Source organism: Myxine glutinosa, chromosome 7, assembly GCF_964187855.1.
Source record: "Myxine glutinosa chromosome 7, kmMyxGlut1.1, whole genome shotgun sequence".
Classification (NCBI taxonomy): Eukaryota; Metazoa; Chordata; class Myxini; order Myxiniformes; family Myxinidae; genus Myxine; species Myxine glutinosa.
The window spans coordinates 93,147,943-93,175,874 of NC_136267.1; the positions used below are offsets into that span (position 1 = coordinate 93,147,943).

The following is a 27,932-nucleotide window of genomic DNA, read 5'->3' on the forward strand; positions in this document are numbered from 1 at the left end:
TCTTCGTCGCTCCGACCAATCTGCGGAGCATATCCCGAGATGACGTTCACCAAGAGCTTTCCAATCATCATTTTCACCATCATCAACCTTTCACTCACTCTAGTCACACTCACCACACTGTCTACAAACTCCTCAGAAAACAGGACACCAACACCATTCACGCCTTCTGGGCACCCTTGCCACACAAACTTGTATTTCTGTCCCTGCCTACCCTTCACCATTCTCACACCACTTCTCTTCCATCTCGTCTCCTGCACGCAACATATGTCCACTCTGCTTCTGACCAATACTTCCACCACTTCTCCTGAGCTCCCTGTCATTGTCCCTACATTCCATGTCCCAAACCTCAGAAACCGATCTCCACGTCGGGCATCAGACCTTTCGTCGTCATAAATGGAGTGATTTCCACCCTTGCTTCGAACGGGTTCCCCACCTTCAGTTTTGACGAGAGGGAGTGGGGTCTCCCACGGGGTACTTTGGGTTGTACCCTGCCCATATGTCGTTGTAATTGTCATGGTTCTCTTTTTGAGGCAATGTTTTTATGGCCGGATGCCCTTCCTGACGCCAACCCTTTTAGACGCCTCTTACGACACGCCAGCATTCGGCGTACCTATTCTAAACCGGGGTACACACCGGGCACATATACAGACTTGGCATTTAATATGGAATATTTTTTTTTTCTTGACTTGGGTTTACTTTCTTAACTCAGTATATCAATCTGGTGAGTTTCTTTTACACTTTGGTGATTTATTTGTTAAAAGAACCATGTCACTGATTGTCTGTCGCAGCAAGAAGTCAACAACAGGATTATATCACAGGTGGCGTGGCAAAATGTACGGACAGGTGCATTTGATGATTGGCTTCACAGTCGGGTATACAAGGGTTGTTGCGTTCTGTATTCGTGGAAAACAACTGCTGCACATCTCCAAAAGTTATTGCCGCTTCCTCTGGAGATGGTCCTTCAACTTGACAATGCTGTTTGTCATGGAGTGGTGGCTTTACGAAATTAAGGCATGAAACAGCGTGCTATTCCTCGGCAGTATGGCATCACTCAAGGTCAGGTGTCAAAGATCCTGAAACGAAATGCTCAGAGGGGTGTCCCTACTCCAATACCGAGGCCAGGACGTCCCCGCAGAAACACAATGAGGGATGATCGCCAGCTGCACCGGTTAGTCCGCAATGGCCATACCAAGTCAGCTAATCGGCTAAGGGCTGAGTGGAGCAACTGACAAATGTGCCTGTATCCAGAAGGCTAGTCAACCAACGACTGGTTCAAGCAGGCTATCGTGCCAGGCGTCCCCTGAGAAAGCCACGCCTGACCAGACAACACAGCCAGCGCCGATTGCAGTGGGCCAGAGAGCACCGTCAATGGCAGCCAGGACACTGGAATCACGTGATCTTCAGTGACGAGTCTAGATTTCTGGTCTATCGTCAAGATGGCTGCGTCCGAGTGCGCAGACAAGTGCATGAAGCCTACAACAAAGATTGTATAGTGCCAAGAGTCCAAGCTGGAGGTGGTGGGGTGACCGTTTGGGCTGCTTTTCATGCAGGGGGCAAAACTGACATGGTTGTTCTGAATGGAAACATGAACCAGTTCAAGTACAGGGCCATTCTGGAAGAAACATTGCTTCCATTTGCTCGTGCAGCCTTTCAAGGAAACTTTGTCTTCCAAGATGACAATGCACGGCCTCATCGTGTTCGCATGATCCAACACTTTCTTGCTGACCGTGGTGTAGATCATATGGAGTGGCCTGCCATGTCCCCGGATATGAATCCGATAGAGAACTTGTAGGCTATGAGCCAGACCCCCCAAATTGACCGGTCGGTACCATACAGATGGAGTAAGGCTCATTGTGATTTTTAGCAAGATATATGTCCCTAGATATGAAAAAAAAGTGATAGCAGTGTATAACTCTCGGCCATCTCTGTGTTATCACCCGAAATATTATTATACGCCTGCTTCGCTTCGCCAAAAAATGTGATATTTGCTAAAATTGGAATAAATATGTTTTTAAGGACCACAGAGTGCCGAGATCGAGATCGAGATCGTATTTGTTCGAGAGATCATGATAAACCGAGAGTGTGGAGCAAGTTTGCATGCATTGTGAAATATAATGTAGCTGATGTTACAAACCTACTTTAGGATACTAGCTAATACCAAAAATTACACTGAGATACCAAAAGTAGTAGACGAATAAACCTAAAATGTTCAAAAGCTATGTTTCGTTCCAAAATATCAAAATTAGGGGGTATGGTTGAACATATTTTGAACTTTGCCAAAATATGTGCCCCAAACAACCACCATATTACAAAGTAATGATATATTCCAATGCAGTGGTTCCTTGCGAAGATTTTAAGGGGTCAAATGTTACTCTGGGAGTTTTCATTTTTGAAATATTGACAAAGATGTACAATGTGAATTCTGAACTCGAAGCGATTTCGACCACTTTTTCACTAAATTTAACATATTTTTTTGTCATTATATCAATATTTTGATAAATAACCCCCACAAATGTTCTATATTTCTATTACTATATTAGTTGGCATCCAGTATGCAAATTATTGGCACTCTGTGGTCCTTAAAAACATATTTATTCCAATTTTAGCAAATATCACATTTTTTGGCGAAGCGAAGCAGGCGTATAATAATATTTCGGGTGATAACACAGAGATGGCCGAGAGTTATACACTGCAATCACTTTTTTTTCATATCTAGGGACATATATCTTGCTAAAAATCACAATGAGCCTTACTCCATCTGTATGGTACCGACCAACCCCCTTGGCTCATAGCCTATAATAATATTTCGGGTGATAACACAGAGATGGCCGAGAGTTATACACTGCTATCACTTTTTTTTCATATCTAGGGACATATATCTTGCTAAAAATCACAATGAGCCTTACTCCATCTGTATGGTACCGACCAACCCCCTTGGCTCATAGCCTATTGTGGGCAGAATTAACGCGTCAAATCGACCACTTGGACCAGCAGCCGACCTCTGTGCGTGAATTGCAGCAGGCTATTGTCACTGCATGGCAAGCGATTCCTGTCCAAACCTTGGCAAATCTCGTGAACAGCATGCCTCAACATGTACGTGCTCTCCTGAATGCTCATGGAGGTTACACGAAGTACTGAACTGTAATTTTACTGTCCGTAATCCCATTCGTAATTTAACTTTTGTTTTTGTTAAAAAAAAATTGGGCTCATGTGCAAAATAAAGAGATACTTCTGGAAAACGTACAGGGGTTTAACACAGTACTGTCCATGAATTGAGTTCGATATCAGTTTACATCACTTTCAAGGATCAATTTATTTGTTTCGAAATGTCAAATGTGGTTTTTGTTTCTTTTAAAGGTCACATTAACAAAATGTAGAATAATTTCAACATAATTCCAATGAACTTTTGGTTCTAAGACATCTTGAAAAGTAAGTTCACCCCCACAAAAAAAATATTCCATATTAAATGCCAAGTCTGTATATATACTATATATATATATATATATATATATATATATATATATATATATATATATATATATATATATATATATATATATATATATATATATATATATATATATATATATATATATATTTATATATATATATATATATATATATATATATATATATATATATATATATATATATATATATATATATATATATATATACATACATACATATATATATATATATATATATATATATATATATATATATATATATATATATATATATATATATCTGTGCAGCGTCTGTCCTGTCCTGTGTTGTCCTGTGTTGTGTTGTGTTGTCTTGTCACTGAACTGCTTTCTCAAACTTTTGTGAAATCGTACCAAACTTCTGGTATGCACATACCGGTATGGGGAGTAGCCATTGCCGATTCCCGTCAGTTTTTTTGGAATTTTTTTGAGAAAAATGTTTTTTTTCAACCTAAGTTTTCAACTTCAATTGTTTATAAAATGTGATATCACGTATATTACAAATACATTTGTGCAAAATAATTGTTTGAATTATGATTGGTTTAAACCATAACAAAACGGCAACTCGGGTTCAGTCATTTATCTATATATCTACACATCTGGGCAGTGTCTGTGTTGTCACTTAATGACTCCCTCAAACTTTTGTTTCCGTGGTTGTGAAGTGTTTTTAATAACGTTGTGGTGGTTTTGAATCACGTGGTGGAGAGGTATTTTGAATTATGTGGTGGTGAGGTGTTTTTAAATGATGAGGTGGTGAGGTGTTTTTAATTTCGTGGCTGTGAGGTGTTTTTATTACGTGTTTCATGGCTGTGAGGTGTTTTTAATTTTGTGGTGGTGAGGTGTTTTTATTACATGTTTTATGGCTGTGAGGTGTTTTTATTGCGTGTTTTATGGCTGTGAGGTGTTTTTAATTTCGTGGTGGTGAGGTGTTTTTATTATGTGTTTTATGGCTGTGAGCTGTTTTTAATTTCGTGGTGGTGAGGTGTTTTTATTACGTGTTTTATGGCTGTGAGGTGTTTTTATTTTCGTGGTGGTGAGGTGTTTTTATTATGTGTTTTATGGCTGTGAGCTGTTTTTAATTTCGTGGTGGTGAGGTGTTTTTATTACGTGTTTTATGGCTGTGAGGTGTTTTTATTTTCGTGGTGGTGAGGTGTTTTTATTCCGTGTTTTATGGCTGTGACATGTTTTTATTATGTGTTTTATGGCTGTGAGGTGTTTTTATTTTCGTGGTGGTGAGGTGTTTTTATTATGTGTTTTATGGCTGTGAGCTGTTTTTAATTTCGTGGTGGTGAGGTGTTTTTATTACGTGTTTTATGGCTGTGAGGTGTTTTTATTTTCGTGGTGGTGAGGTGTTTTTATTCCGTGTTTTATGGCTGTGAGGTGTTTTTATTTTCGTGGTGGTGAGGTGTTTTTATTCCGTGTTTTATGGCTGTGACATGTTTTTATTAGGTGTTTTATGGCTGTGAGGTGTTTTTAATTTCGTGGTGGTGAGGTGTTTTATTACATGTTTTATGGTTGTGAGGTGTTTGAAATTTTGTGGTGGTGAGGTGTTTTTATTACGTGTTTTATGGCTGTGAGGTGTTTTTATTGCGTGTTTTATGGCTGTGAGGTGTTTTTAATTTCGTGGTGGTGAGGTGTTTTTATTCCGTGTTTTATGGCTGTGAGGTGTTTTTAATTTCGTGGTGGTGAGGTGTTTTTATTATGTGTTTTATGGCTGTGAGCTGTTTTTAATTTCGTGGTGGTGAGGTGTTTTTATTACGTGTTTTATGGCTGTGAGGTGTTTTTAATTTCGTGGTGGTGAGGTGTTTTTATTATGTGTTTTATGGCTGTGAGCTGTTTTTAATTTCGTGGTGGTGAGGTGTTTTTATTACGTGTTTTATGGCTGTGAGGTGTTTTTATTGCGTGTTTTATGGCTGTGAGGTGTTTTTATTGCGTGTTTTATGGCTGTGAGGTGTTTTTAATTTTGTGGCTGTGAGGTGTTTTTATTATGTGTTTTATGGCTGTGAGCTGTTTTTAATTTCGTGGTGGTGAGGTGTTTTTATTACGTGTTTTATGGCTGTGAGGTGTTTTTAATTTCGTGGTGGTGAGGTGTTTTTATTCCGTGTTTTATGGCTGTGGAGTGTTTTTAATTTTGTGGTGGTGAGGTGTTTTTATTATGTGTTTTATGGCTGTGAGGTGTTTTTATTATGTGTTTTATGGCTGTGAGCTGTTTTTAATTTCGTGGTGGTGAGGTGTTTTTATTACGTGTTTTATGGCTGTGAGGTGTTTTTAATTTCGTGGTGGTGAGGTGTTTTTATTACGTGTTTTATGGCTGTGAGGTGTTTTTAATTTCGTGGTGGTGATGTGTTTTTATTATGTGTTTTATGGCTGTGAGGTGTTTTTAATTTCGTGGTGGTGAGGTGTTTTTATTACGTGTTTTATGGCTGTGAGGTGTTTTTAATTTCGTGGTGGTGAGGTGTTTTTATTATGTGTTTTATGGCTGTGAGGTGTTTTTATTATGTGTTTTATGGCTGTGAGCTGTTTTTAATTTCGTGGTGGTGAGGTGTTTTTATTACGTGTTTTATGGCTGTGAGGTGTTTTTAATTTCGTGGTGGTGATGTGTTTTTATTACGTGTTTTATGGCTGTGAGGTGTTTTTAATTTCGTGGTGGTGAAGTGTTTTTATTATGTGTTTTATGGCTGTGAGGTGTTTTTATTATGTGTTTTATGGCTGTGAGCTGTTTTTAATTTCGTGGTGGTGAGGTGTTTTTATTACGTGTTTTATGGCTGTGAGGTGTTTTTAATTTCGTGGTGGTGATGTGTTTTTATTACGTGTTTTATGGCTGTGAGGTGTTTTTAATTTCGTGGTGGTGAAGTGTTTTTAGTATGTGTTTTATGGCTGTGAGGTGTTTTTATTATGTGTTTTATGGCTGTGAGCTGTTTTTAATTTCGTGGTGGTGAGGTGTTTTTATTACGTGTTTTATGGCTGTGAGGTGTTTTTATTTTCGTGGTGGTGAAGTGTTTTTATTACGTGTTTTATGGCTGTGGAGTGTTTTTAATTTTGTGGTGGTGAGGTGTTTTTATTACGTGTTTTATGGCTGTGAGGTGTTTTTATTACGTGTTTGATGGCTGTGAGGTGTTTTAAATTACTTGGTGGTGAGGTGTTTTTAATTTTGTGGTGGTGAGGTGTTTTCATTACGTGTTTTATGGCTGTGAGGTGTTTTCATTACGTGTTTTATGGCTGTGAGGTGTTTTCAATTTCGTGGTGGTGAGGTGTTTTAAATTTTGTGGTGGTGAGGTGTTTTCATTACGTGTTTTATGGCTGTGAGGTGTTTTAAATTACTTGGTGGTGAGGTGTTTTGAATTACGTGGTGGTGAGGTGTTTTGAATTACGTGGTGGTGTGGTGTAATCGTCCCAAACTTCCAGTCTGCACCTACCCCTCCCCAAGGTATGTGCTGAGGGGTTCTTTCTTGAAAAAAATATTCAACCTAAATCTTCAACCTAAATTGCCTATTAAAATGTAATATCACAAACACAACAAATACATTTGTGCAAAGTAATTGTTAGTATTATGATTGGTGAAAATCATGACAACACAGCAACTCAGGTACAGTCATTAGCCTCAGTTAAAATAAGCCTGTTCCTCAGTAACGACGCTATATATATATATACATATACACACACACAAACACACACACACACACACACACACACACACACATATATGTTATTATATAGAGCAAACGTATATATGGTTATGTCGTTGTGTTCATATGCGACGAAAACCGCTTCTTTTTCTTCTTCAAATAAAATTACCACCCTCTTAATTAACCCTCTTAATTGCGTTAAGACTGCTGAGACCCCTCAGACCTTTGACGATCCTTTAATTCCCCCAAAACCCTTCAGACCACCAAGACCCTTGAAGACCAAAAATACCCCGAAGATCCCAAAGACCCCAAAGACCCAAAACACCCCAAAGACCCCAAATACCCTTCAAGGCCCTGAGGCTCAAAAAGACCCTGATTACCCAAAAACCCAAAAGACCCCGAAGACCCAAAACACATTGAAGACCCAAAACACCCCGAAGACCCAAAACACCCCGAAGACCCAAAACACCTCGAAGACCCAAAACACCCCGAAGACCCAAAACACCCCGAAACCCAAAACACCACAAAGACCCAAAACACCACAAAGACCCAAAATACCACAAAGACCCAAAACACCCAGAAGACCCAAAACATCCCAAAGACCCAAAACACCCCGAAGACCCAAAACATCCCGAAGACCCAAAACACCCTGAAGACCCAAAACAACCCGAAGACCCAAAACAACCCGAAGACCCAAAACAACCCGAAGAGCCAAAACAACCCGAAGACCCAAAACACCCTGAAGACCCAAAACACCTCAAAAACCCTCTGAAACGACGTGTGGTGAGGCGCGCGGAACGCGCCGAGTCACGCTAGTATATATAATTGAGATAATAAAATGTGACGATCACACTGATAAAACCAACTCTAGCAGATGCAGTATACTTTTCTAACTCGCCTCTGTCGATAGTGTTTGAACACAATTGTTATTTGTACTGTATGTATGAACCGCAAGCCTCGAAAGTCATTTTTGAAGATGTGCAGTATACTGTATATGAATGAGTAAATGTGGAGCCACAATGTCCATTTTGCTTTCCTTCACAATATTTTCAATTTTATTCTTTGGTTTGGAATTAATGAATCTATCGATTAAACTCTCAGAAATCTTACATGATCATTACCACCTTCATTATGGGGCCACTGGTAATCTTTCATTTGCTCTATTCACTGGTCCACATATTTTATCGTAACACTTAAAAACAATATATAATGATGTAAGTGAGAGCTGTGTAGCAAAGTGAAAGATTAACGTTTAAATATTTGGTTTATTATTTATCCAAAGTACATGGTTTACTGAGATTCAAATTCAAACTCTTGGCTTCGTGATAACATAGGACACTGGTGACACAATGTGCTTTGCATTTGCACATTCTTTGACCCTTGATCTCCGAGTACCATGGTGCAGGCTAACAGGCCCCCACAAACCTCTCACCTTATACCCCAATGACCTTTCCGACAGGTTGACCTCGGAGAGCTCCTTGCGGTGACAGGCATAGCCACACAGGGAGCGACATCTAAGGAGAGCAAGCGCTTCTACTACGTGACCTCGTACAAGCTGGACGTGAGCGCCAATGGAATGGACTGGCGTGCAGTGAAGGAGGGACGAAGGGCTAAGGTATATGACTGATTTAACTGCGTTGTTGCAATTGTCAAGGATAGAGTTGTGTCATTGTATGTGTATCATTGAAGGAAAGATGTTTCACACTTCCACGCTAACTATCAAGAAGCTTGTTTCGAGTTGTATGAAACAAGAACATGATCAGAGGCTCACTGCGTACTGACCTGTGACCTTGGATTATGTGAGGGTGGTTCAAGATTAACCCAATTATTTTATTCAAGATGACTGAACCACCTTTAGAGGCCATTTTTCCCCGCAGGGCGGGGGTTGACCTTTTTCGGGCACCATGGTCCCCTTTTTGAAGCAATGTTTTATGGCCGGATGCCCTTCCTGCCGCCAACCCCGTTAATCGCCTCTTGCGACACACAGGGAATTACCAGTGAATTGGAACTCAATTTGCCGACCTCGGAAGGATGACAGGCTGAGTCAACCCCCTCTGGTGTAATTCAGCGATCGACCGGGATTCAAACCCAGGATCATAGGATCCCAAACCGGCACCCTAACCGCTAAGCCAACACCAGGCTTTTATATTCAAGATGACTGTAAAAATATATAAATAAAGTGAAGATAAATTTGGAATGACGGCCGCAACATCTGGCAACTCGTGTTTTGTAATCACATCAGAGCTTTGCAAAGCATTTGTGGTATTTCCAAGACGGCTGTAAGCTGTGTCATGTACTGGGCGACAACATTGTGTAATGTCATTTCTTGTGAACAAAAAGGTCAAAACACTTGACATTTACAGGAGATTAGCTGTATGGTTGGGTGGTGCATGCCTTTCATAATGAAGCGGGTTTCTGTGGTGTTGAAGGTTTAAACCTGGACTTGAATCTAATGAATGATGAACATGCTTGCAGGCTGTCAGGGAGGCCTAGAGGTCTGCACACTTGTCTCTAAGTTGTCTATCCTGGGTTTGAATCCCGACCCAGCTATAAACTGTCATTCCGGCATTTCACAGGCAGGGTCATTCATCGTCTCTGCAAACCATGGCCAACATCAAAATTCCTGTACTAGTTACCCTGCGCTCGCGAAGCGAAAACCGGGGTTAAGCATTCAGGTACATACGTACGTGTGCCGTGTGCCGTACTTATGCCGTGTCTGCATTTTAAAAATTCATCTTCTCGGGCAACCGTTGGTCCGATTGACACGAAATTTTACCATAGGAGGGCCTCCCCCTTTAAATATTTTAATGATTATTATGACGTCATAGGTCACGTGGTACAGGCGCCATCTTGGAAAAACTTTGCACCTCTTTATCTCTGAAACCGCTCCATGGGAAAAATTGAGAGCCGGCCCATTGTCAGGTACTCCCCATGGGGAATAAGATATGTTTATGAGATGTCATCGGTGCCTTCGTTATGACGTCATAATTCGACAAATACAACACTTATCCATCCGATCATTCTTTTAAAAATTTCAGCAACTGTTGGTCTGATGGATACTAAATTTTCACCATAGGAGCGCCTCCTCCTTTAGAATATTTTATTGATAATCATGACATCATAGGTCAAGTGGTACAGGCGCCATCTTGGAAAAACCGAAAAATGTTGAACCTCTATATCTCCAAAACCGCTGCATGGAAAAAATTTAAACATGGCTCATTGTAAAGAACTCCATACGGGGAATAGGCGTTGTTAACGATAACGTCATTGGTGCCATCATTATGACGTCATAATTCGACAGGTACAATGCTTAGTCTGATCAGTTTGAAATGTATTGAGCGTGATCTGTGCAACAATTATATTGGAGAATACAAATTTATGATGTCATCGCTCACGTGGTCTGGCAGCCATATTGGATCAAAGAAAAAAATGTTCAAAAACAGAAGAGTTGGCTGGCAACAAGTTGACTGCGCAGTGCGCAGGGTAAGTATTCTATGAATACCATCTAGTTAACAGGGAGCATTGCATCAGTGACACAGGCAGGCCACCAGCGATGATGCAGCCCAGCAGCCATGTGCTGCATAGAAATGAACAAATGAGGACTCTCATCAATAAACAATAATCCCTGATTCATTGTCTGAAAATGGCTAAATTCCCTGCCTAAAGTTTGAATAGGACATGTAAGTTGGTGATAACATTGGTACGGATGTCAAGTTAAGGCAATGGTGAGAATGGTGTTAGAATGGTCGATAAGTGAACCAATAGATTTCAATAATGGGTGTGTGGATACAGCACAGATTCGATTGACATCCTCCTGCAAACCCGTTGGCCTTCTCCTGCAAATAGCTTCCAACTGTGTCCTAAGTTTCCTTCAAATTTACTACCAACGAGAGGACCACTGTTTGGTCTTCTCTGGGAGGCAATTACTGCGGCCACGTCGCCTTGTGCCGCTTAACTTTTAGCCATAGAATTACAGATGCATGCGGACACATTTCCCAGGAAGCCGGTGGAAACTTTAGCATCCAGGATTTGGCAGTGCAGCCGTTCACACATGCAGACAAATGATAAATAACATCAACTGCATCCGCAGGTGTTTGTAGGAAATGTGGATGAGACGAACGTGGTGCAGAACAAGCTGCCAAACTTCACGCTGGCGAGATATGTCCGTTTACGACCTCAGAGCTGGGAAAATGGCATCTCGCTTCGCTTCGAGTTGTACGGCTGCCATATCACAGGTAAGGTCTGTCTCTTCATGCAATACCATTCCTCAAGCCAGGTTGAAACCCGAGGAAGTTAGGGCTCTGTTTTTGTTGCTTATTTGCAGTGGAGCTCCCACATTTTGAAGAATGGAGTCTATATCTACCTATGAAAGTTAGTGCAAAAGTTAAGGAATGTATTTTACCTGAAAACCAAGGTTGTGTGCATGTGTTGCAAACTTGCGTGCAGAAGTTAAGGAATGTATTTTACCTGAAAACTAAGGTTGTGTGCATGTGTTGCAAACTTGCGTGCAGAAGTTAAGGAATGTATTTTACCTGAAAACCAAGGTTGTGTGCATGTGTTGCAAACTTGCGTGCAGAAGTTAAGGAATGTATTTTACCTGAAAACCAAGGTTGTGTGCATGTGTTGCAAACTTGCGTGCAGAAGTTAAGGAATGTATTTTACCTGAAAACCAAGGTTGTGTTCATGTGTTGCAAACTTGCGTGCAGAAGTTAAGGAATGCCCTTTACAAAACATTGTTATTTAGGATAGAATTTGTCAGTCACTGTAATTAGATGTTCATATTGTTGACCAAGAGTATGTGCTTGATGTGAGCGTGTCCGAACAAGGCGGGATTGTCAGACTGGGGAAGACAGGACACGTGCAAAAGGTCATAGCACATGTGAGGCAGAATGAAAGAACATTGGGTCAGGATTGCAAGCTGTGGGTCAAGGAAAGCACCGACACCTGGCGTGCAGGCTCGGGTACATCTTGAATGACAAGACAATGGAATGATTGCTTCCTCGGATTGATGGCCATTAAAGTATTTTGCAACAAGTATCACACCATTGATGGGTCAGTTAGAAGGGACTTCCGATGATCATTTACAGCAGTTTAGTCCCAAAAAAATGCAGTCACATGACCCTGAATTAAGTCTGAAAAGACATCATTCAGAATTCATTCAGATTTCTTCATTTCAGACCCAATTCCTGGTATCACAGGCTGTCATTGGCTAAGTATCCAAATCTCCCCATTCTTTACAAATGTACATGATATCAGCTCAGCCTCACTATTGTTGTTGTTCTTTCACGGCCGCAATTATTCCCACCTTTTTGGGGGGACAGCCTGGGAAAGTTTGGCCCAAGTCTATCATAAGCCGGCTGGCCCAATCTGACATTCAACGAAGTAGATTAGAGCAGGAATTTGTAATTTGTCCATGGTGCCAGATATATCTCGCCTACTCTTCAGGAAGGACACTGTGGGATATTTAACGTCCACCAACTAATATTAGCAGACGCATAGTTTAACATCCTTCTGAATAATGAGACGCACATTGATGCCTAGCCCTGCTTACGAACACCAGAATGACAGTTTATAGCTGTGGTGGGATTCAAACCCAAGCTAGACAGCTCAGTGGCAAGAATGCATATCTCTAGAGTCTAGACTATCCTGCCAACCATATGGCCTGACAATCATACTAAAATACGCCATTTCTGTCTGTCTGTCTGATGAATTTTTGACGCCAATACATTCTGTCGTTACTTATCCAATCTCAACCAAACTTGACAGGATAACTGACGGTTACACAATGAAGGTTGTAGCGCATTCATTTGCCCCCCTCCCCAAGGGGGTTTTCTCCCCCCTCCCCCTCCCCCCCCCCCCCCAAGCGAGTTTGCCCACCATTGCCGTCAATGGGGTTGCACGTTGAGGTGTATATAAATGTTAAATTAGCTTTATCGTGGCATATTTCCAAAAAAGATTTATCGTAGCGTTTTTCCATAGACGCTTTTAATAACAAAATTAATGATAATCACATATTATTCATGTTATTACAAAACAATATTAACTAGCCGAAACCCGTGGAACATCCACGGAAGGGAGGATGTGGTGTATGGATAGAGTGTACCATTATGGATGGCATAGGGGATTTGCTTGTCCGAGTAAGAGTTAGGAAGAAAGATGAGAATGAAGAGTGCGTATATGAACAACGATCGCTGACACCGGCACAAATGCATGCTCAGGATTGTCCACTCAGTGGACGGCTTGCTGTCGCCTTCGACAGTCCAATCAGCGGGCGGCTTGCTTCGCCTTCACCCAGCAGACGCCAATACGATGGCGTCGTAAGATGGCGTCGTATCGGCAGTTAATCGGATGCTTTTGGGCCCCAACGTGGGCTAATTCAGATTTTTCGAGTATGGCTGTACGTGATAAACAAAGAGCGCGGTTCTTAGATCATAAATCCATTAGTGCTGTGGGCATCGGGTCACTGGGTGCGGCGTAAAAGGGATAACAAAGTCGAGTCCTTACTCTATTATTATATAGAATACTAATAATGTCCCACTTCCCCAAGGCGTTTTTCCTGCCATGATAACGTGTATAAATAGTTTATAGTTATAGTTATAATGGCGTTTCTGTGGGAGCAACGGCTTCTACAGGAAGTAAAAATATTATACACCACAAACACGTATGCTTAGCGTTTTAAACAGTCGCCAATGCTCTTTATAACACGAAATCAGTGGTTCTTAACCTCTTAAAAGGTGCCGAAACCAAACGAAACCCACCGAACACTCGCAGAACCCCTCAAATTTGACCAAAAAATTAAGAAGAATTGCATCTTAATGCGTTTTCTGTTCTTCTTTTCGGGAGGCGATCTGGGAAATGCGTGGTTTTGTTTTGGCAAGGGCCACCCTCAAATCATTTTCGCATGCAAGCCTGCTCCTTTTCTTTGTTTTAATGTCCACCAGTTTCGAAAACGCATGCTCGCAGAGATACGTGTAACGAACTGCGTGAGGATCTCAAGGGCAATTTTAGCGATATGAGGATACCCTTCCATTTGGCAGCACCAAAACGTCAAGAGCGTTGTTGTGCCGAAGAGTTGTTGTTGAGTCTGGCTCTGCTGAAGTTCGATGAGGTCGTCGAGGTATTGGTCGTTGACATCTGCCGTTGCAACGTCGAAAGTAAATGGCTGCCGCACCCATGCTGGGTATTGCTCTTGGTCGGGGAAGTAGCCGTCGAATGACTTTCCCAGCTCATCAAGTGCGTGGCAATCGCTTGCTTCAGCTCCCCCGGTACAGCAGTGCCTCCAACTTCAGACTCATCTTCGATCCCGCTCACGCACCCGACCAGTAGCGAAAAGTTCGCGAAGTTGTCGTTCTCTGTTTGCCGCCTCCACAACGGTAACTTCTTTCGGAAAGCGCTCAGCTTTTCTTCAGATTCGATGACATTCACTCCACCGCCCTGCATCTGGCAATTGAGATGATTGAGTGCATCGAAGATGTCAGCCAAGTATGCCAAGGCGAGGATGAACTCTGACTCTTGGAAGTGCATTGCATGGCAATGTTGGTGTTCTCGCAAAAACAGGGCTAATTCTACACGCAAGGCAAAAACACGGCTCACTACCTTCCCTCGTGATAACCATCGAACGTTAGAGTGGTAGAGAAGGACTTCGAATTCAGAGCCGATTTCATTGCACAGCTCTTTGAAGATGCGATGATTCAGAGCACGGCTTCGCATGTAATTCACAGTTTCAACGACGATTTTCAGAACATTGGCCAGTTTTGGAGGGAAAGTTTTTGATGCCAGCGCGTGTCTGTGCAGGACGCAGTGCGTGACGATGATGTGTGGTGCATCGGCCTTCACCAGCGCTCCAAAGCCGGAGTTGCATCTCAGCATGGCTTGAGCTCCGTCCGAGCAAACTGCAGACACCATGTTCCACGAGAGGCCATTGCTTCTTCACGTCAGCTGCCTTCGTCGTTGTTGTGAGAGGCTTGCAGAACAGAAAGTCTTCCTTGATCTCGTCTCCTTTGACATAACGCACAAATAAGATGAGCTGGCTCAAATTCGAAACGTTGGTGGTCTCGTCGAGTTGAAGGCTGAATTTCGTCAGGCTCGCGACTAAATCTGCAACTACCTGGGCGAGGATGTCGTCGCTCATGTCGTCGATTCTGCATCTGATGGTGTCATTTGAGAGTGGAACGAGAGACGACTTGTTTTCAGCAGCTTTTCCCAGCATGATGTGGGCCATCTTCTACGCGGCCGGTTTGATGAGTGTCTCGCCAACGGTGTGCGGTTTGCCCTGCTTTGCGATCAGGTACGCAACTTCATACGACGCGGTGAGGATCGGTTTGTCAATTGGAACGAAGCCGAGAGTGGGCAAGGTAGCACTTACGTCGAATCGAACTCTCTTCAATTTGAATTCATCCAGCGTTGCGTCTTTGTACTGCCCCTCGCCGTGCAGTTTTTTGAAGTGTTCCCGTAGTTTTGCTGGTGCTAGGCTGGAGTTGCTCAACTTGACATTGCAAAGCATGCATTGAGGACGCTGACTTCTGTCCCGTTCCATCAAACACGTGAACCCGTACCGCACGTAATCCTCCGACCACTTCCTTTTTTTCCTCGACATACTGCAAAAAAAAAAAATGTAACAAACTGATCTTAATTGAGTTCAGGCAAATAATTATATGACAAAAATTTTAAAAGGAACATGCTTAAATATAATCAGTACCCCTCTGAAAACAGAAATTTTAACGAAGAAAACATAACTTGTCTTTACGATGACGGGATTTATTATATCTTCTCAATTCTATGTCACCTCAAATCTCATTATAATATTACAGAGAAAACTGCGAATTGTTAGTTTTGAATTGCGACCAAAGGAGTTATATCACCTCCACCTAATTTTCTGAGTAATTCAATGATATTTTATAATCACCATCCACTTTTGACTTTAATATAACTCTGAACCCGCCCTGCATATCCACAAACATTTCCAACTTACTTTTCAATTAATCAGTAACTCCAAAGTAAGGCGCGACCAATGACGCACGGCACACGGCAAGCTAATCGAGGCTATTCACTGGAATTTCCGAACACCTGCAAAGTCCAAAATCCAGTAAGCAAGTAAGCAAGTAAGCACCATCAACAGAATAATTAGCAAGTTGCTCATTGATTCAACTTACTACAGTCAGTGTGAAACAACTTATCTTAAACACAGACCAGAGAAACCATGAATGGGATGGGAATACAATTACAAATAACATTTCCATTCGTTCGTAACATACATAGCAAAATAATAATAATCTATCTATAATGCCAGTAATCTCTGTGTGTCTGTCTGTGACCGCTGTTTCTCGACAACCACGGGTCCGATATACTTGAAACTTGCCAGGTATATTGCTGGGGACCCGAGGATGTGCCTTTTCAAGGTTTCATATTAATCGGACAAGTAGCTAGCGAGCTATGTCCAAAAAACGATTCAACCAATCAGAGAGCAGCGAGTTATCACGTGTGCCGAACGTGGCGAACAGACTCTGCCTCGGACGGCACATTTGAGAGCGTATTCATTTATTTCACGTTGGCAAACTATGTTGCCGCTATGTTGGCGTTAAACTATGTTTTAAAACTAATTAAAACTAATTTGCGATTCTTTCGCTTTCCTGCGCGTTTGTGCACGCTATGGCGATTTCTTTACCAAACTCCGCAAGCCGTTCGCTTTGGACCAAACCATTTCATGTAAATAGAGGGGGGGGATTGTCACCGTACTCGCAAGCCGTTCGCTTTGGACCAAACCATTTCATGTAAATAGAGGGGGGGGGGGGATTGTCACCGTACTCGCAAGCCGTTCGCTTTGGCTTTGCGAATGGACCAAACCATTTCATGTAAATAGAGGGGGGGGATATAATTTTAGATATATATATAGTACGGGCATGCCCTAGTATTAATAATAAGCGTAATTACACATAGATTTAAAATTGATACAAATTTTTTTTTTTTTTTAATTGCAATGCGTTTCGGAGGACCTCCACCGAACCCCTGAGACTGGCTCACTGAACCCCTGGGGTTCGGTCGAACCCAGGTTAAGAACCATGGCACTAAATGAAGAAATTTCGAGGAATCCCAACATCTGTGAAGTAAGGTTTACTTACAGAACTGAGCGAAGATCTACTGTACTCTATATAACCCACAAATGTTGGGTTAAAAACATGGCGCTTTCTGCCGCTACCGTGGCATTTTTCGTAGTGAACTTTTGAAACTCGCTCCTGCTGTTTAACACGAAACTGAAAGGGAGAAGCTCGGGTTGTGCTCCTTTACCAAGCAGCTAGCTAGCGCTTGCCAAGCCATCCGTTCCTTAACGGTTTTGAATGGAGTGCTTGCTCAAATGATTAAACCACTTGGCGATCTCTTCACAAGAAACTTGGTAAATGAACACACACCCAATGTTCTTGAAACCCGACCAGAGATCGACTGTAATATATATACCCCAAAGAGTAATGACCCTTCCTGCCCCTCCCGGAGTCTGCGGGTGTACTAGTACCTGAAATACAATATATCCTACAAACAGATATACCACCCATCCTCGACATTCCTGCTACCATAGCCATTCAACGTGCGTAGGCTGTGCTGGATGTTTGGTGTACCTTATCCAGGCTAGCTTGATATAACTGCAACGGCATCAGCACGTGGAAGTTTTTTCTCAGAGGATGCCGCAAAAACCCTTTGAGGAAATTCCAATTGTCTGTACAGCTGTAACCCCGCAAGTAATGGCCATACACAGTCGAAAATTAAGCCATAACAAAGCGTCTGCACATTCTTGGTCGAGGAGAAACCAAACGAGCCAGGTGTCCCTTTTGTTCCATGTGCCTTAAATTTGTAACCGAGTGACAGTTTAGGTTCTTCATGTGTAAACACCTGTGTGGTCTGTGTTTAGTGTCCATCTGTGCACCATGGAATCGTTTTGGGAAGTTTGTCAATTTATACGTCATGGCGTAACTTTACAATTCTAAGATGAATAATTATTTCTCACTATTCAGATTTTACCACAGTTGTGAGATCTTGCATGGATTCTATGCAAAACCTCAACAATGTTACCGTTAAGTTGTGGACAGGCACACAAAGCCGATAGGGGGGAAAAAAACAAATAAACCTTGTTCTCCACTCACTGCAAGGAAGTCGAGACGCCCCAGGAATCCGCTATCTGAGAAACGCCTGAAACATCCTCCCGGGCCCACCTGAAAAGGGGCAAGGGTGCAACCAGTGATTTGGTGGCAGTGTGTGGAAAAGGCACAGGCATCTGAACAAACAAGGAGCCATGGGAGAAGCGTGCCCCCTGAGAATTGCTTCCTGTTCCTCTGGATATTGTTTCTCTCAACTCGGTTATCGCAGGAATTTCCAAAAGTTTCATGAGGAAAGTCCTGTATATGTACTGAAAAGGATCCATGCTGGTCAATATTCCTGGCATTCCCTTTCAAGTTTGCCTTCTTATCCTAATGAAGCGATGTTCGACGTTCTCGGTCGAAGTGAACTCGACGCCTCGCAAGGCCACCGTGGGAAAAGACTTCAAGCTAGTGATGTCTAATTTCATCTCCACGTCTTCATCCTTCCGCCATAGTGGAGCCACAGATATCCAACGAGCCTTTGGGTCCCCATGAGACTTCAAGGAGCAAGACAAAGGCATTCGCAGGCCTAGCATCCCAACTGCTCCCAAGTACTTTTTCCTGTGTGCTTCATTCTCTACTGGTTCCCTGTGCTCTGTGAGTTCACCGCCATCACCATGGTAAAGAATGTTCGTAACGCGACCAAGATTAACAGCGGAACCTCCATTGTCATTGAGTTTCAACTAATGATCCTCCACCGCTCCATGAAAAATACTCCTGCTTGATGAATGCCGAGTGGTTGCATTAGGTGGGTGGCCCAGAATTTCAAAGGGACCCAAAATGGATGTTGGTTCTTCTCCAGCTTATCTTCCGTCTAGATCAAACGGTCAGACCAACGTGAGGGCCTGCAGATGGTATGTATTCCACGAGGAATTTACATTCACTTCAAAAAATGTGATTCACTGAATTTCACTCCAGCTTCTCCGCACGTTTCCAAGAGATCCAGAAATGGCTGAATCCTGCGTGTACCAACCAATGTCGGTTTGAATTAATACATCTTTTCGCGGAACAACCTTTATATGTCTCATCAGCCAAAGTCATTCTCACAACCTCACATTATACACAACAAAAACGATCAAAACCAAAATCAAAGTTGATTAATCGTACGTATATAGATAGATGGATGGATGATTCAAAATGAAACTGCAAAACTTCAAAATATACCACAAACTTCAAAATATACCACAAACTTCAAAATATACCACAAACTTCAAAATATACCACAAACTTCAAAATATACCACAAACTTCAAAATATACCACAAACTTCAAAATATACCATAAACTTCAAAATACACCACAAACTTCAAAATATACCACAAACTTCAAAATATACCACAAACTTCAAAATATACCACAAACTTCAAAATATACCACAAACTTCAAAATATACCACAAGCTTCAAAATATACCACAAACTCCAAAATATACCACAAACTCCAAAATATACCACAAACTCCAAAATATAGCACAAACTTCAAAATATACCACAAACTTCAAAATATACCACAAACTTCAAAATATACCACAAACTTCAAAATATACCACAAACTTCAAAATATACCACAAACTTCAAAATATACCACAAACTTCAAAATACACCACAAACTTCAAAATACACCACAAACTTCAAAATATACCACAAACTTCAAAATATACCACAAACTTCAAAATATACCACAAACTTCAAAATATAGCACAAACTTCAAAATATACCACAAGCTTCAAAATATACCACAAACTCCAAAATATACCACAAACTCCAAAATATACCACAAACTCCAAAATATAGCACAAACTTCAAAATATACCACAAACTTCAAAATATACCACAAACTTCAAAATATACCACAAACTTCAAAATATACCACAAACTTCAAAATATACCACAAACTTCAAAATATACCACAAACTTCAAAATACACCACAAACTTCAAAATACACCACAAACTTCAAAATATACCACAAACTTCAAAATATACCACAAACTTCAAAATATACCACAAACTTCAAAATATACCACAAACTTCAAAATATACCACAAGCTTCAAAATATACCACAAACTCCAAAATATACCACAAACTCCAAAATATACCACAAACTCCAAAATATAGCACAAACTTCAAAATATACCACAAACTTCAAAATATACCACAAACTTCAAAATATACCACAAACTTCAAAATATACCACAAACTTCAAAATATACCACAAACTTCAAAATATACCACAAACTTCAAAATACACCACAAACTTCAAAATACACCACAAACTTCAAAATATACCACAAACTTCAAAATATACCACAAACTTCAAAATATACCACAAACTTCAAAATATACCACAAACTTCAAAATATACCACAAGCTTCAAAATATACCACAAACTCCAAAATATACCACAAACTCCAAAATATACCACAAACTCCAAAATATAGCACAAACTTCAAAATATACCACAAACTTCAAAATATACCACAAACTTCAAAATATACCACAAACTTCAAAATATACCACAAACTTCAAAATATACCACAAACTTCAAAATATACCACAAACTTCAAAATACACCACAAACTTCAAAATACACCACAAACTTCAAAATATACCACAAACTTCAAAATATACCACAAACTTCAAAATATACCACAAACTTCAAAATATACCACAAACTTCAAAATATACCACAAACTCCAAAATATAGCACAAACTTCAAAATATACTTCAAAATATACACAAACTTCAAAATATACCACAAACTTCAAAATATAGCACAAACTTCAAAATATACCACAAACTTCAAAATATACCACAAACTTCAAAATATACACAAACTTCAAAATATACACAAACTTCAAAATATACACAAACTTCAAAATACACCACAAACTTCAAAATATAGCACAAACTTCAAAATATACCACAAACTTCAAAATATACCACAAACTTCAAAATACACCACAAACTTCAAAATATAGCACAAACTTCAAAATATACCACAAACTTCAAAATATACCACAAACTTCAAAATACACCACAAACTTCAAAATATACCACAAACTTCAAAATACACCACAAACTTCAAAATATACCACAAACTTCAAAATACACCACAAACTTCAAAATATAGCACAAACTTCAAAATATACCACAAACTTCAAAATATACCACAAACTTCAAAATATACCACATTGGGCTCATAATGCAAGAGCAACATTTTGTATGCTCCTTTTATGGACCGTGAAAGAGTTTTAGGAGAACAACATGTTCGTGTAAACAGTCGTTTTGACTCTGTCGGAGATCACTTGAAAACAAATAGGATTCTTTTAACCAAGCTTGGTCTGTATCGCGATCAAAGCCGAAAGGCTGAGGATGCGCACCCTGCCAATATTGAGAGCGGAGGTGGGCCCAGTTGGCAGAGAGCTTGCCATTGAGTTGTCTATTCTGGGTTTGATTCCAGATCTCAGAGATCTCGAAAATGGTATGCCACTGTGTTCAGGTACCCTGGTCAAATGACCTGTTTGTGGTTGGTTGTATTTTTAGCACTGCCTGCCTTAGGTGGGCAGGCCTTCTACTGTGCTTAAAAATCCTTGCTTCCTTGTAAAGTAGGAAGAATAAAATAAAATAGGATAACATAAAATAAAGGACTTCAAAAAAACATCATCAGCATTAAATTTCTCAAAAAAATCGCCAATCACTTTAATCAGTCATAAGCATTGAAATTAATCAGCTCACATCATTCGTTCAATGGGCCAAGGAATAATAATTAATTATCTGTTGTTTAAAAACGTGTGTGTGTGTTAGGTGGGGGAACTATGTTTTGAGGTTTACAATTTAAATAAAGTTGAATCCGGGATGTTGTGAAATTAACATCATTTACAGCAATCCTTTAAATTATTTATATTTAAGTTTAGGAACAACCAATACTGTACAATTAATTAAGTGTGTGTGTGTGTGTGTGTGTGTGTGTGTGTGTGCGTGTGTGTGCGTGTGTCAGGAGTAAAAAAAATAACAAATAAAAATCGGAAGCAATATAGAAAGAGACCAGAGAGAGTAAGCACACTGAGCAACCCTTGCATGTCATTAGTGGCTTTGAAAGAGAAGACCATGTGACGCGAGTGAAATGCAAAGTAACATGGAGAAAAAGATAGACAATGGCTTTCCTCATTCCTCCCCCACTACGACAGACTTCCCGTGCTCCAAGCCATTTGGATTGGCGACAGGGGAGGTGAAAGACTGGCAGATGACCGCGTCATCCGAGAAGGGCCCCGGCCATGCGGCCGCCTTGGCTCGTCTGATGGACCCCCATCATGGCTGGACACCGAAGCACGAAGATGCTGGCGAGTGGCTCCAGGTCAGCAATCCTCTTGATTATTAAATAATTGAGGAAAATGGACAAGTTAAATTACGATGTGCCAAAAGGGTGGCATGAGATATTTGCGATTGGCAGTGACATCACATGACAATGCAAAATAGGCGAATCATTACTCACATAAGCTTCTGGTTTGTGTGGCCGATAGGGTGATGAAACCTTTGCGGACTGTCTTGGCAGGTGGACCTAACGAAAGTGGTGACTGTGACAGGTGTCACCGTACAAGGGACCAGCAATGGGAAGGGTAACATGTCATATGTGCGAAAGTTCCTCCTAGGATACAGTATGGATGGAGACCAGTGGCTCTTCCTGCAAGAAAACAACCGAAGACAGAAGGTGAGGTTTTGAAATGACATTGCTTGCATCATTGCTTTGCATTCCCTTTACTTTGCTTCAACTTCTTCCCGAAGTTTACAACTAATCAAGTGCCAATTAGAATGGCACTTGGAAGAGAGGAAGCATACCTCCGCCAGGCTGAACTGTTTAGGTTTTTGTATCCCTATGATAGGTCACATCTGAATCCGACATGAAGCAAAATCTAATCGTCTTGTTCTTGTTACCTACCCAACTCATCCACCAAGTTTTGTCATAAGTCATTCATAACTTTTTGAGATATCGTGCCATGTATCACTCAATAGTGAAGAATCACTTAAAAAATTAAATAACTATCGCATCCAGATCCGCATTCGGATCTTCACCAAAATCGAATTGATTTATCCTTGTCACACACACACACACACCTGTCCACCAGGCTTCGTCCGAATCTGTCCACAACTTTTTGAGATATCTTGTTTACAGACAGACAAACAGACAAACACACAAATGAAAAATCACCCATAGAGCGACACTTGGCAAAACAGAACAAAGTAGAATGGCACTCAGTAGAGCATCCTTTTAACCTCAAAAATAATTAGTGGTTGAATTCAGTGACCTGATATGCAAATCGTCTTCAAGGTTTAAGTTAATCGGATGAAAATTGACAATTTTAGAAATTTGGCGTATGTTGACTTTTGGCCTATGTTGACCTCAAAAATAGTTGGTGGTTGGTTTGAGTAAGCTGATATGCAAATCCTATTCAGTTTTCAAGTCAATCAGATGAAAATTGAGAATTTTAGAAATTCGAAATTGTTGACCTTTGGCCTATGTTGACCTTTTGGCCTATGCTGATCTCAATAATAGTTGTTGGTTGAATTCAGTTAGCTGATTGTAAATCCTATTTAAATTTCAAGTCAATTAGATGAAAATTGAGGATTTTAGAAATTCGAGAAAAGTGGTTGACCTTTGGCCTATGTTGACCTTGTGACCTATGTTGATCTCAAAAATCGTTGGTGGTTGAATTCAGTTCGCTGATATGAAAATCACATTCAAATTTCAGGTCAATCGGATGAAAATTGAGAATTTTAGAAATTCGAAATTGTTGACCTTTGGCCTATGTTGACCTTTTGGCCTATGCTGATCTCAAAAATAGTTGTTGGTTGAATTCAGTTAGCTGATTGTAAATCCGAATTAAATTTCAAGTCAATTAAATGAAAATTGAGGATTTTAGAAATTCGAGAAAAGTGGTTGACCTTTGGCCTATGTTGACCTTGTGACCTATGTTTATCTCAAAAATCGGTGGTGGTTGAATTCAGTTCGCTGATATGAAAATCACATTCAAATTCCAGGTCAATCGGATGAAAATTGAGAGTTTTAGAAATTCGAAAAATGTTTTTGACCTTTGGCCTATGTTGACCTTTTGGCCTATGCTGATCTCAAAAATAGTTGGTGGTTGAATTCAGTTAGTTGATATGAAAATCCTATTCAAATTTCAAGTCAATCGTATGAAAATTGAGGATTTTAGAAATTTGAAAAAGGTGGTTGACCACTTTTACCTATGTGCCTATGTTAACCTTTTGACCTTTTGACCTCAAATATATATATAATTTTGTCGGACTACAAACTCTACCATTTGGTGAAGTTTCGTGAAGATCGGTTTAAAATTGTGACCTGTAGGCAAATATAAGTGAGCAGACAGACAAACAAACACACACACACACACACACACACACACAAACTGGAGTGATCAACATACTTGTCAAAAATAAATATTTTTTCCCAACTAACAAACAGACAGGGGTGAAAACATAACCTCCATGCACCTTTGGTGGCGAAGCTTAAAAAATATACAGTATATATACTGTATATATCCAAGTAACTGCTAAACGGAAGAAAGAACCAAAAAGGCGATTTGTGTTCTGCAGTGTTCAAGTATATAATTCAATTGAAATGAATAAATTCCGTGGACATCCGTAGACAGACAAACAGACAGACAACGTGTACCAATTGATTAACCGCACTTTGCCTGCTTTTCGCTTCATGTGTGCATAGTAATAATCTGTTTGTTATTGTCAACCTAACAAGTTCGGAGAGATACACTACTCTTAGCGACGGTAGATCTACAGGGGTTATTAAGCCTTACTCTACAGGGGTTATTAAGCCTTACTCTACAGGGGTTATTAAGCCTTACAGTGCTAGTTGTCTTTATTTTAATTTTAATAATGCTCGTCAATATTATAACTGTGCACTGAGGTTCGATAATGTGGCAACACGGTTCGTTTTCATTTCTAATGTCTAAGGATAACAAAGAAGCTTGTACATTTATAGTTTGGATTATGATATTAGGAGAAGCCCACCCAGCGTTGGCCCAACGTTGTTGTGTTAGCTGGGCATGTACTTTTAACTGAATTATAAGGTAAATCGACAAATGAACATGGTATATGAGATTTGAACCTTGAATCCCAGCAATGTTCGGACAGGAACACCAAACAGCCCCTAAGGGATTTCATTGATTACAGAGGAAGACCTTTTTATAGCCTAACAAGAAATCTGAGCTGCTTCCCCATACCTGTCTGCGACAGTTGCTTGAAGGGAACTCCAACGGAGATTTGCCGGTACTTCGGCGTTTTGACCCGCTAGTTGCCCGCTTCATCAGGTTCTACCCACAAAAGTGGACCTCCCGGGGCATCGGCCTACGCCTCGAAATCCTGGGCTGTGCCGCTCTCGGTATGCACCTGGCACAAAAGATCACCTCTTCTTATGTTCACTTTGTCCATCACTTTGTGGTCAGATTTATACACAAATTGAAACTTTGATTTGACATCATATGTTATGAAACAATTTTAATATTAATGTTCAATGGACCGTGCAATTTTGTTAAGATAAATAAACAAGCAAATTGACAAACGCCTTTGGTGCAGGACGCAGCAAGGTAATTGAGTGTCCCAATCAGCCATGTTTGTTTATCTCCTGCTTGCAGCCACGACAGCTCCACCTGATGTGCATCCAAGGGTGAGCAATGTGACAGGGTCACCGCCGTACCATTGTGATCCACTTTGGCAGGATTGTACTCAGATGATCCATGGTCAGAATGAATCCATCAACCACGGACAAGGTCAATCAGCACACTTGGATTACCACGACCCATACTGCTGTCATGTTGATTTTTCAAATCCCCTTTCGATCGTTCAATGGTGTTCAATTACTTACACTGACTTGCTCGTTCAGAATTTCATTTCTCCTTTATTTTGTGAACTCGCATATTGTGGGAGATCCCTGCTGTTAACCTCAAGCTGTTCTCTCTCTTTTCAGTTGCAGGAGTACAAATGTATTTAACTACGTGTTTCAGATATTGCAAATGAAGATGCAATGGCACCGATAACTTAAATGTATGGCATCTAATGAATTGGTAAACGTGTTCCCTGCAGATCCTGTGAGTCCTAAAGCAAGTTTCATTCCTGCAGCAAACCCCAAATCAGGTATGAGTGATGTCATAATTGTTTTTTTTAATAGAATATTGTTTTTTTAAATCGAATATTGGTTTTTTAATCGAATATTGTTTTTTAAATCAAACATTGTTTTTTAAACCGAATATTGTGATTTAATCGAACATTGTTTTTTAATCGAATATTGTTTTTTAATCGAATATTGTTTTTTAAAATCTAATATTGTTTTTTTAATCGAACATTGTTTGTTAAAATCAAATATTGTTTTTTTAAATCGAATACTGTTTTTTAATCAAAGATTGTTTTTTAAATCAAATATTGTTTGTTTTTTTAATCGAATATTGTTTTTTTAAAATCGAATATTGTTTTTTTAAATCGAATATTGTTTTCTTAATTGAATATTGTTTTTTTAATCAAATATTGTTTTTTATGGTATATTGTTTTTTAATCGAATATTGTTTTTTAATCGAATATTGTTTTTTAATCGAATATTGTTTTTTAATCGAATATTGTTTTTTTAAATTGAATATTGTTTTTTTACTCGAATTTTTTTTTTTTTTCGAATATTGTTTTGTTTTTTTCGAATGTTTTTTTTTAAATTGAATATTGTTTTGTTTATTTTATCGAATATTGTTTTAAACTCATACATGTATGATTGCAAGATCAAATCTCATGGAAATGTGAGGTGATTTAGGGTTAAGCAACGAATTGGCAGTGGGGAGACAGATGGACACAATAATCAAGGAATTTATGAGCAGAGAGAGAGAGGAGAGTTATTTTGCTTTCACGGCATGTTGGCGTGATGCTTATTCTCATAGTTTTTCTCACAGTTACTCTGCCCCCAGGTCATGAATATTTTGTCCAAGTATGTATGTCAGGTCAGTCTTTTGAGACTGCTACTGGTAACATGTAATCCAGGGCTACCTGCCGCATGGTCAGGTTGTCGGCAACTAAACTGACACCTCTCACTAGGTGTTTGTGGGGAGGGTGACTGTGACACCCTGCCAGGACCAAAAACAATACCTGGCAACGGGCGAAGGAGCTCTCGTAGGCAGCCAACAGCCATCCAGTAAGGAGATGGTGTCTCCTAAAAAAAGACCCATCCAGTTTCGACCGGTTCAAGTCACACGAAAGACTTTTAAAATGGTACGTGCTGCTTCCTTGCTTCGAAAGGATAGATCACGGGCAATCCCCACCGGTTAGCATCCATGGGGAGGAGGAAATTCCTCTTGAGGAAATGCCACACTGAGTACGGTGAGAAAAGCGGCGCTATTGTTATGACGTCGCTGGGACCCCCAGAGTATCCCAGGAAGTGACCTTAGTGACGGCACATTCTCCCAAGCTCAGTGGCTGTGTTAATGTGTTTGTCTTGTCAGTATGTCCGTGTGTGTGTGTGTGTGTGTGTGTGTGTGTGTGTGTGTGTATGTATGTATGTATGTGTGTGTGTGTGTGTGTGTGTGTATGTATGTATCTGTGTGTGTGTGTGTGTGTGTGTGTGTATCTCTGTGTGTGTGTCCGTGTGTGTGTGTGTGTGTGTGTGTGTGTGTGTGTGTATGTATC

General features: G+C 40.3%; 1 protein-coding gene across 2 annotated transcripts in view; it reads left to right on the forward strand.

Annotated features, from left to right (window-relative positions):
- LOC137431417 (neuropilin-1) overlaps nt 1-27,932 on the forward strand; it is an 83,108-nt gene that overhangs the window by 50,558 nt on the left and 4,618 nt on the right. For both annotated transcript variants that reach the window (XM_068122713.2, XM_068122714.2), the window contains exons 7-13: nt 8,574-8,729; nt 11,205-11,349; nt 22,427-22,593; nt 22,792-22,947; nt 25,509-25,653; nt 25,907-26,041; nt 26,355-26,405. In XM_068122713.2, the coding sequence (XP_067978814.1) occupies nt 8,574-8,729; nt 11,205-11,349; nt 22,427-22,593; nt 22,792-22,947; nt 25,509-25,653; nt 25,907-26,041; nt 26,355-26,405 (955 nt within the window). The remainder of the gene's footprint in view (nt 1-8,573; nt 8,730-11,204; nt 11,350-22,426; nt 22,594-22,791; nt 22,948-25,508; nt 25,654-25,906; nt 26,042-26,354; nt 26,406-27,932) is intronic.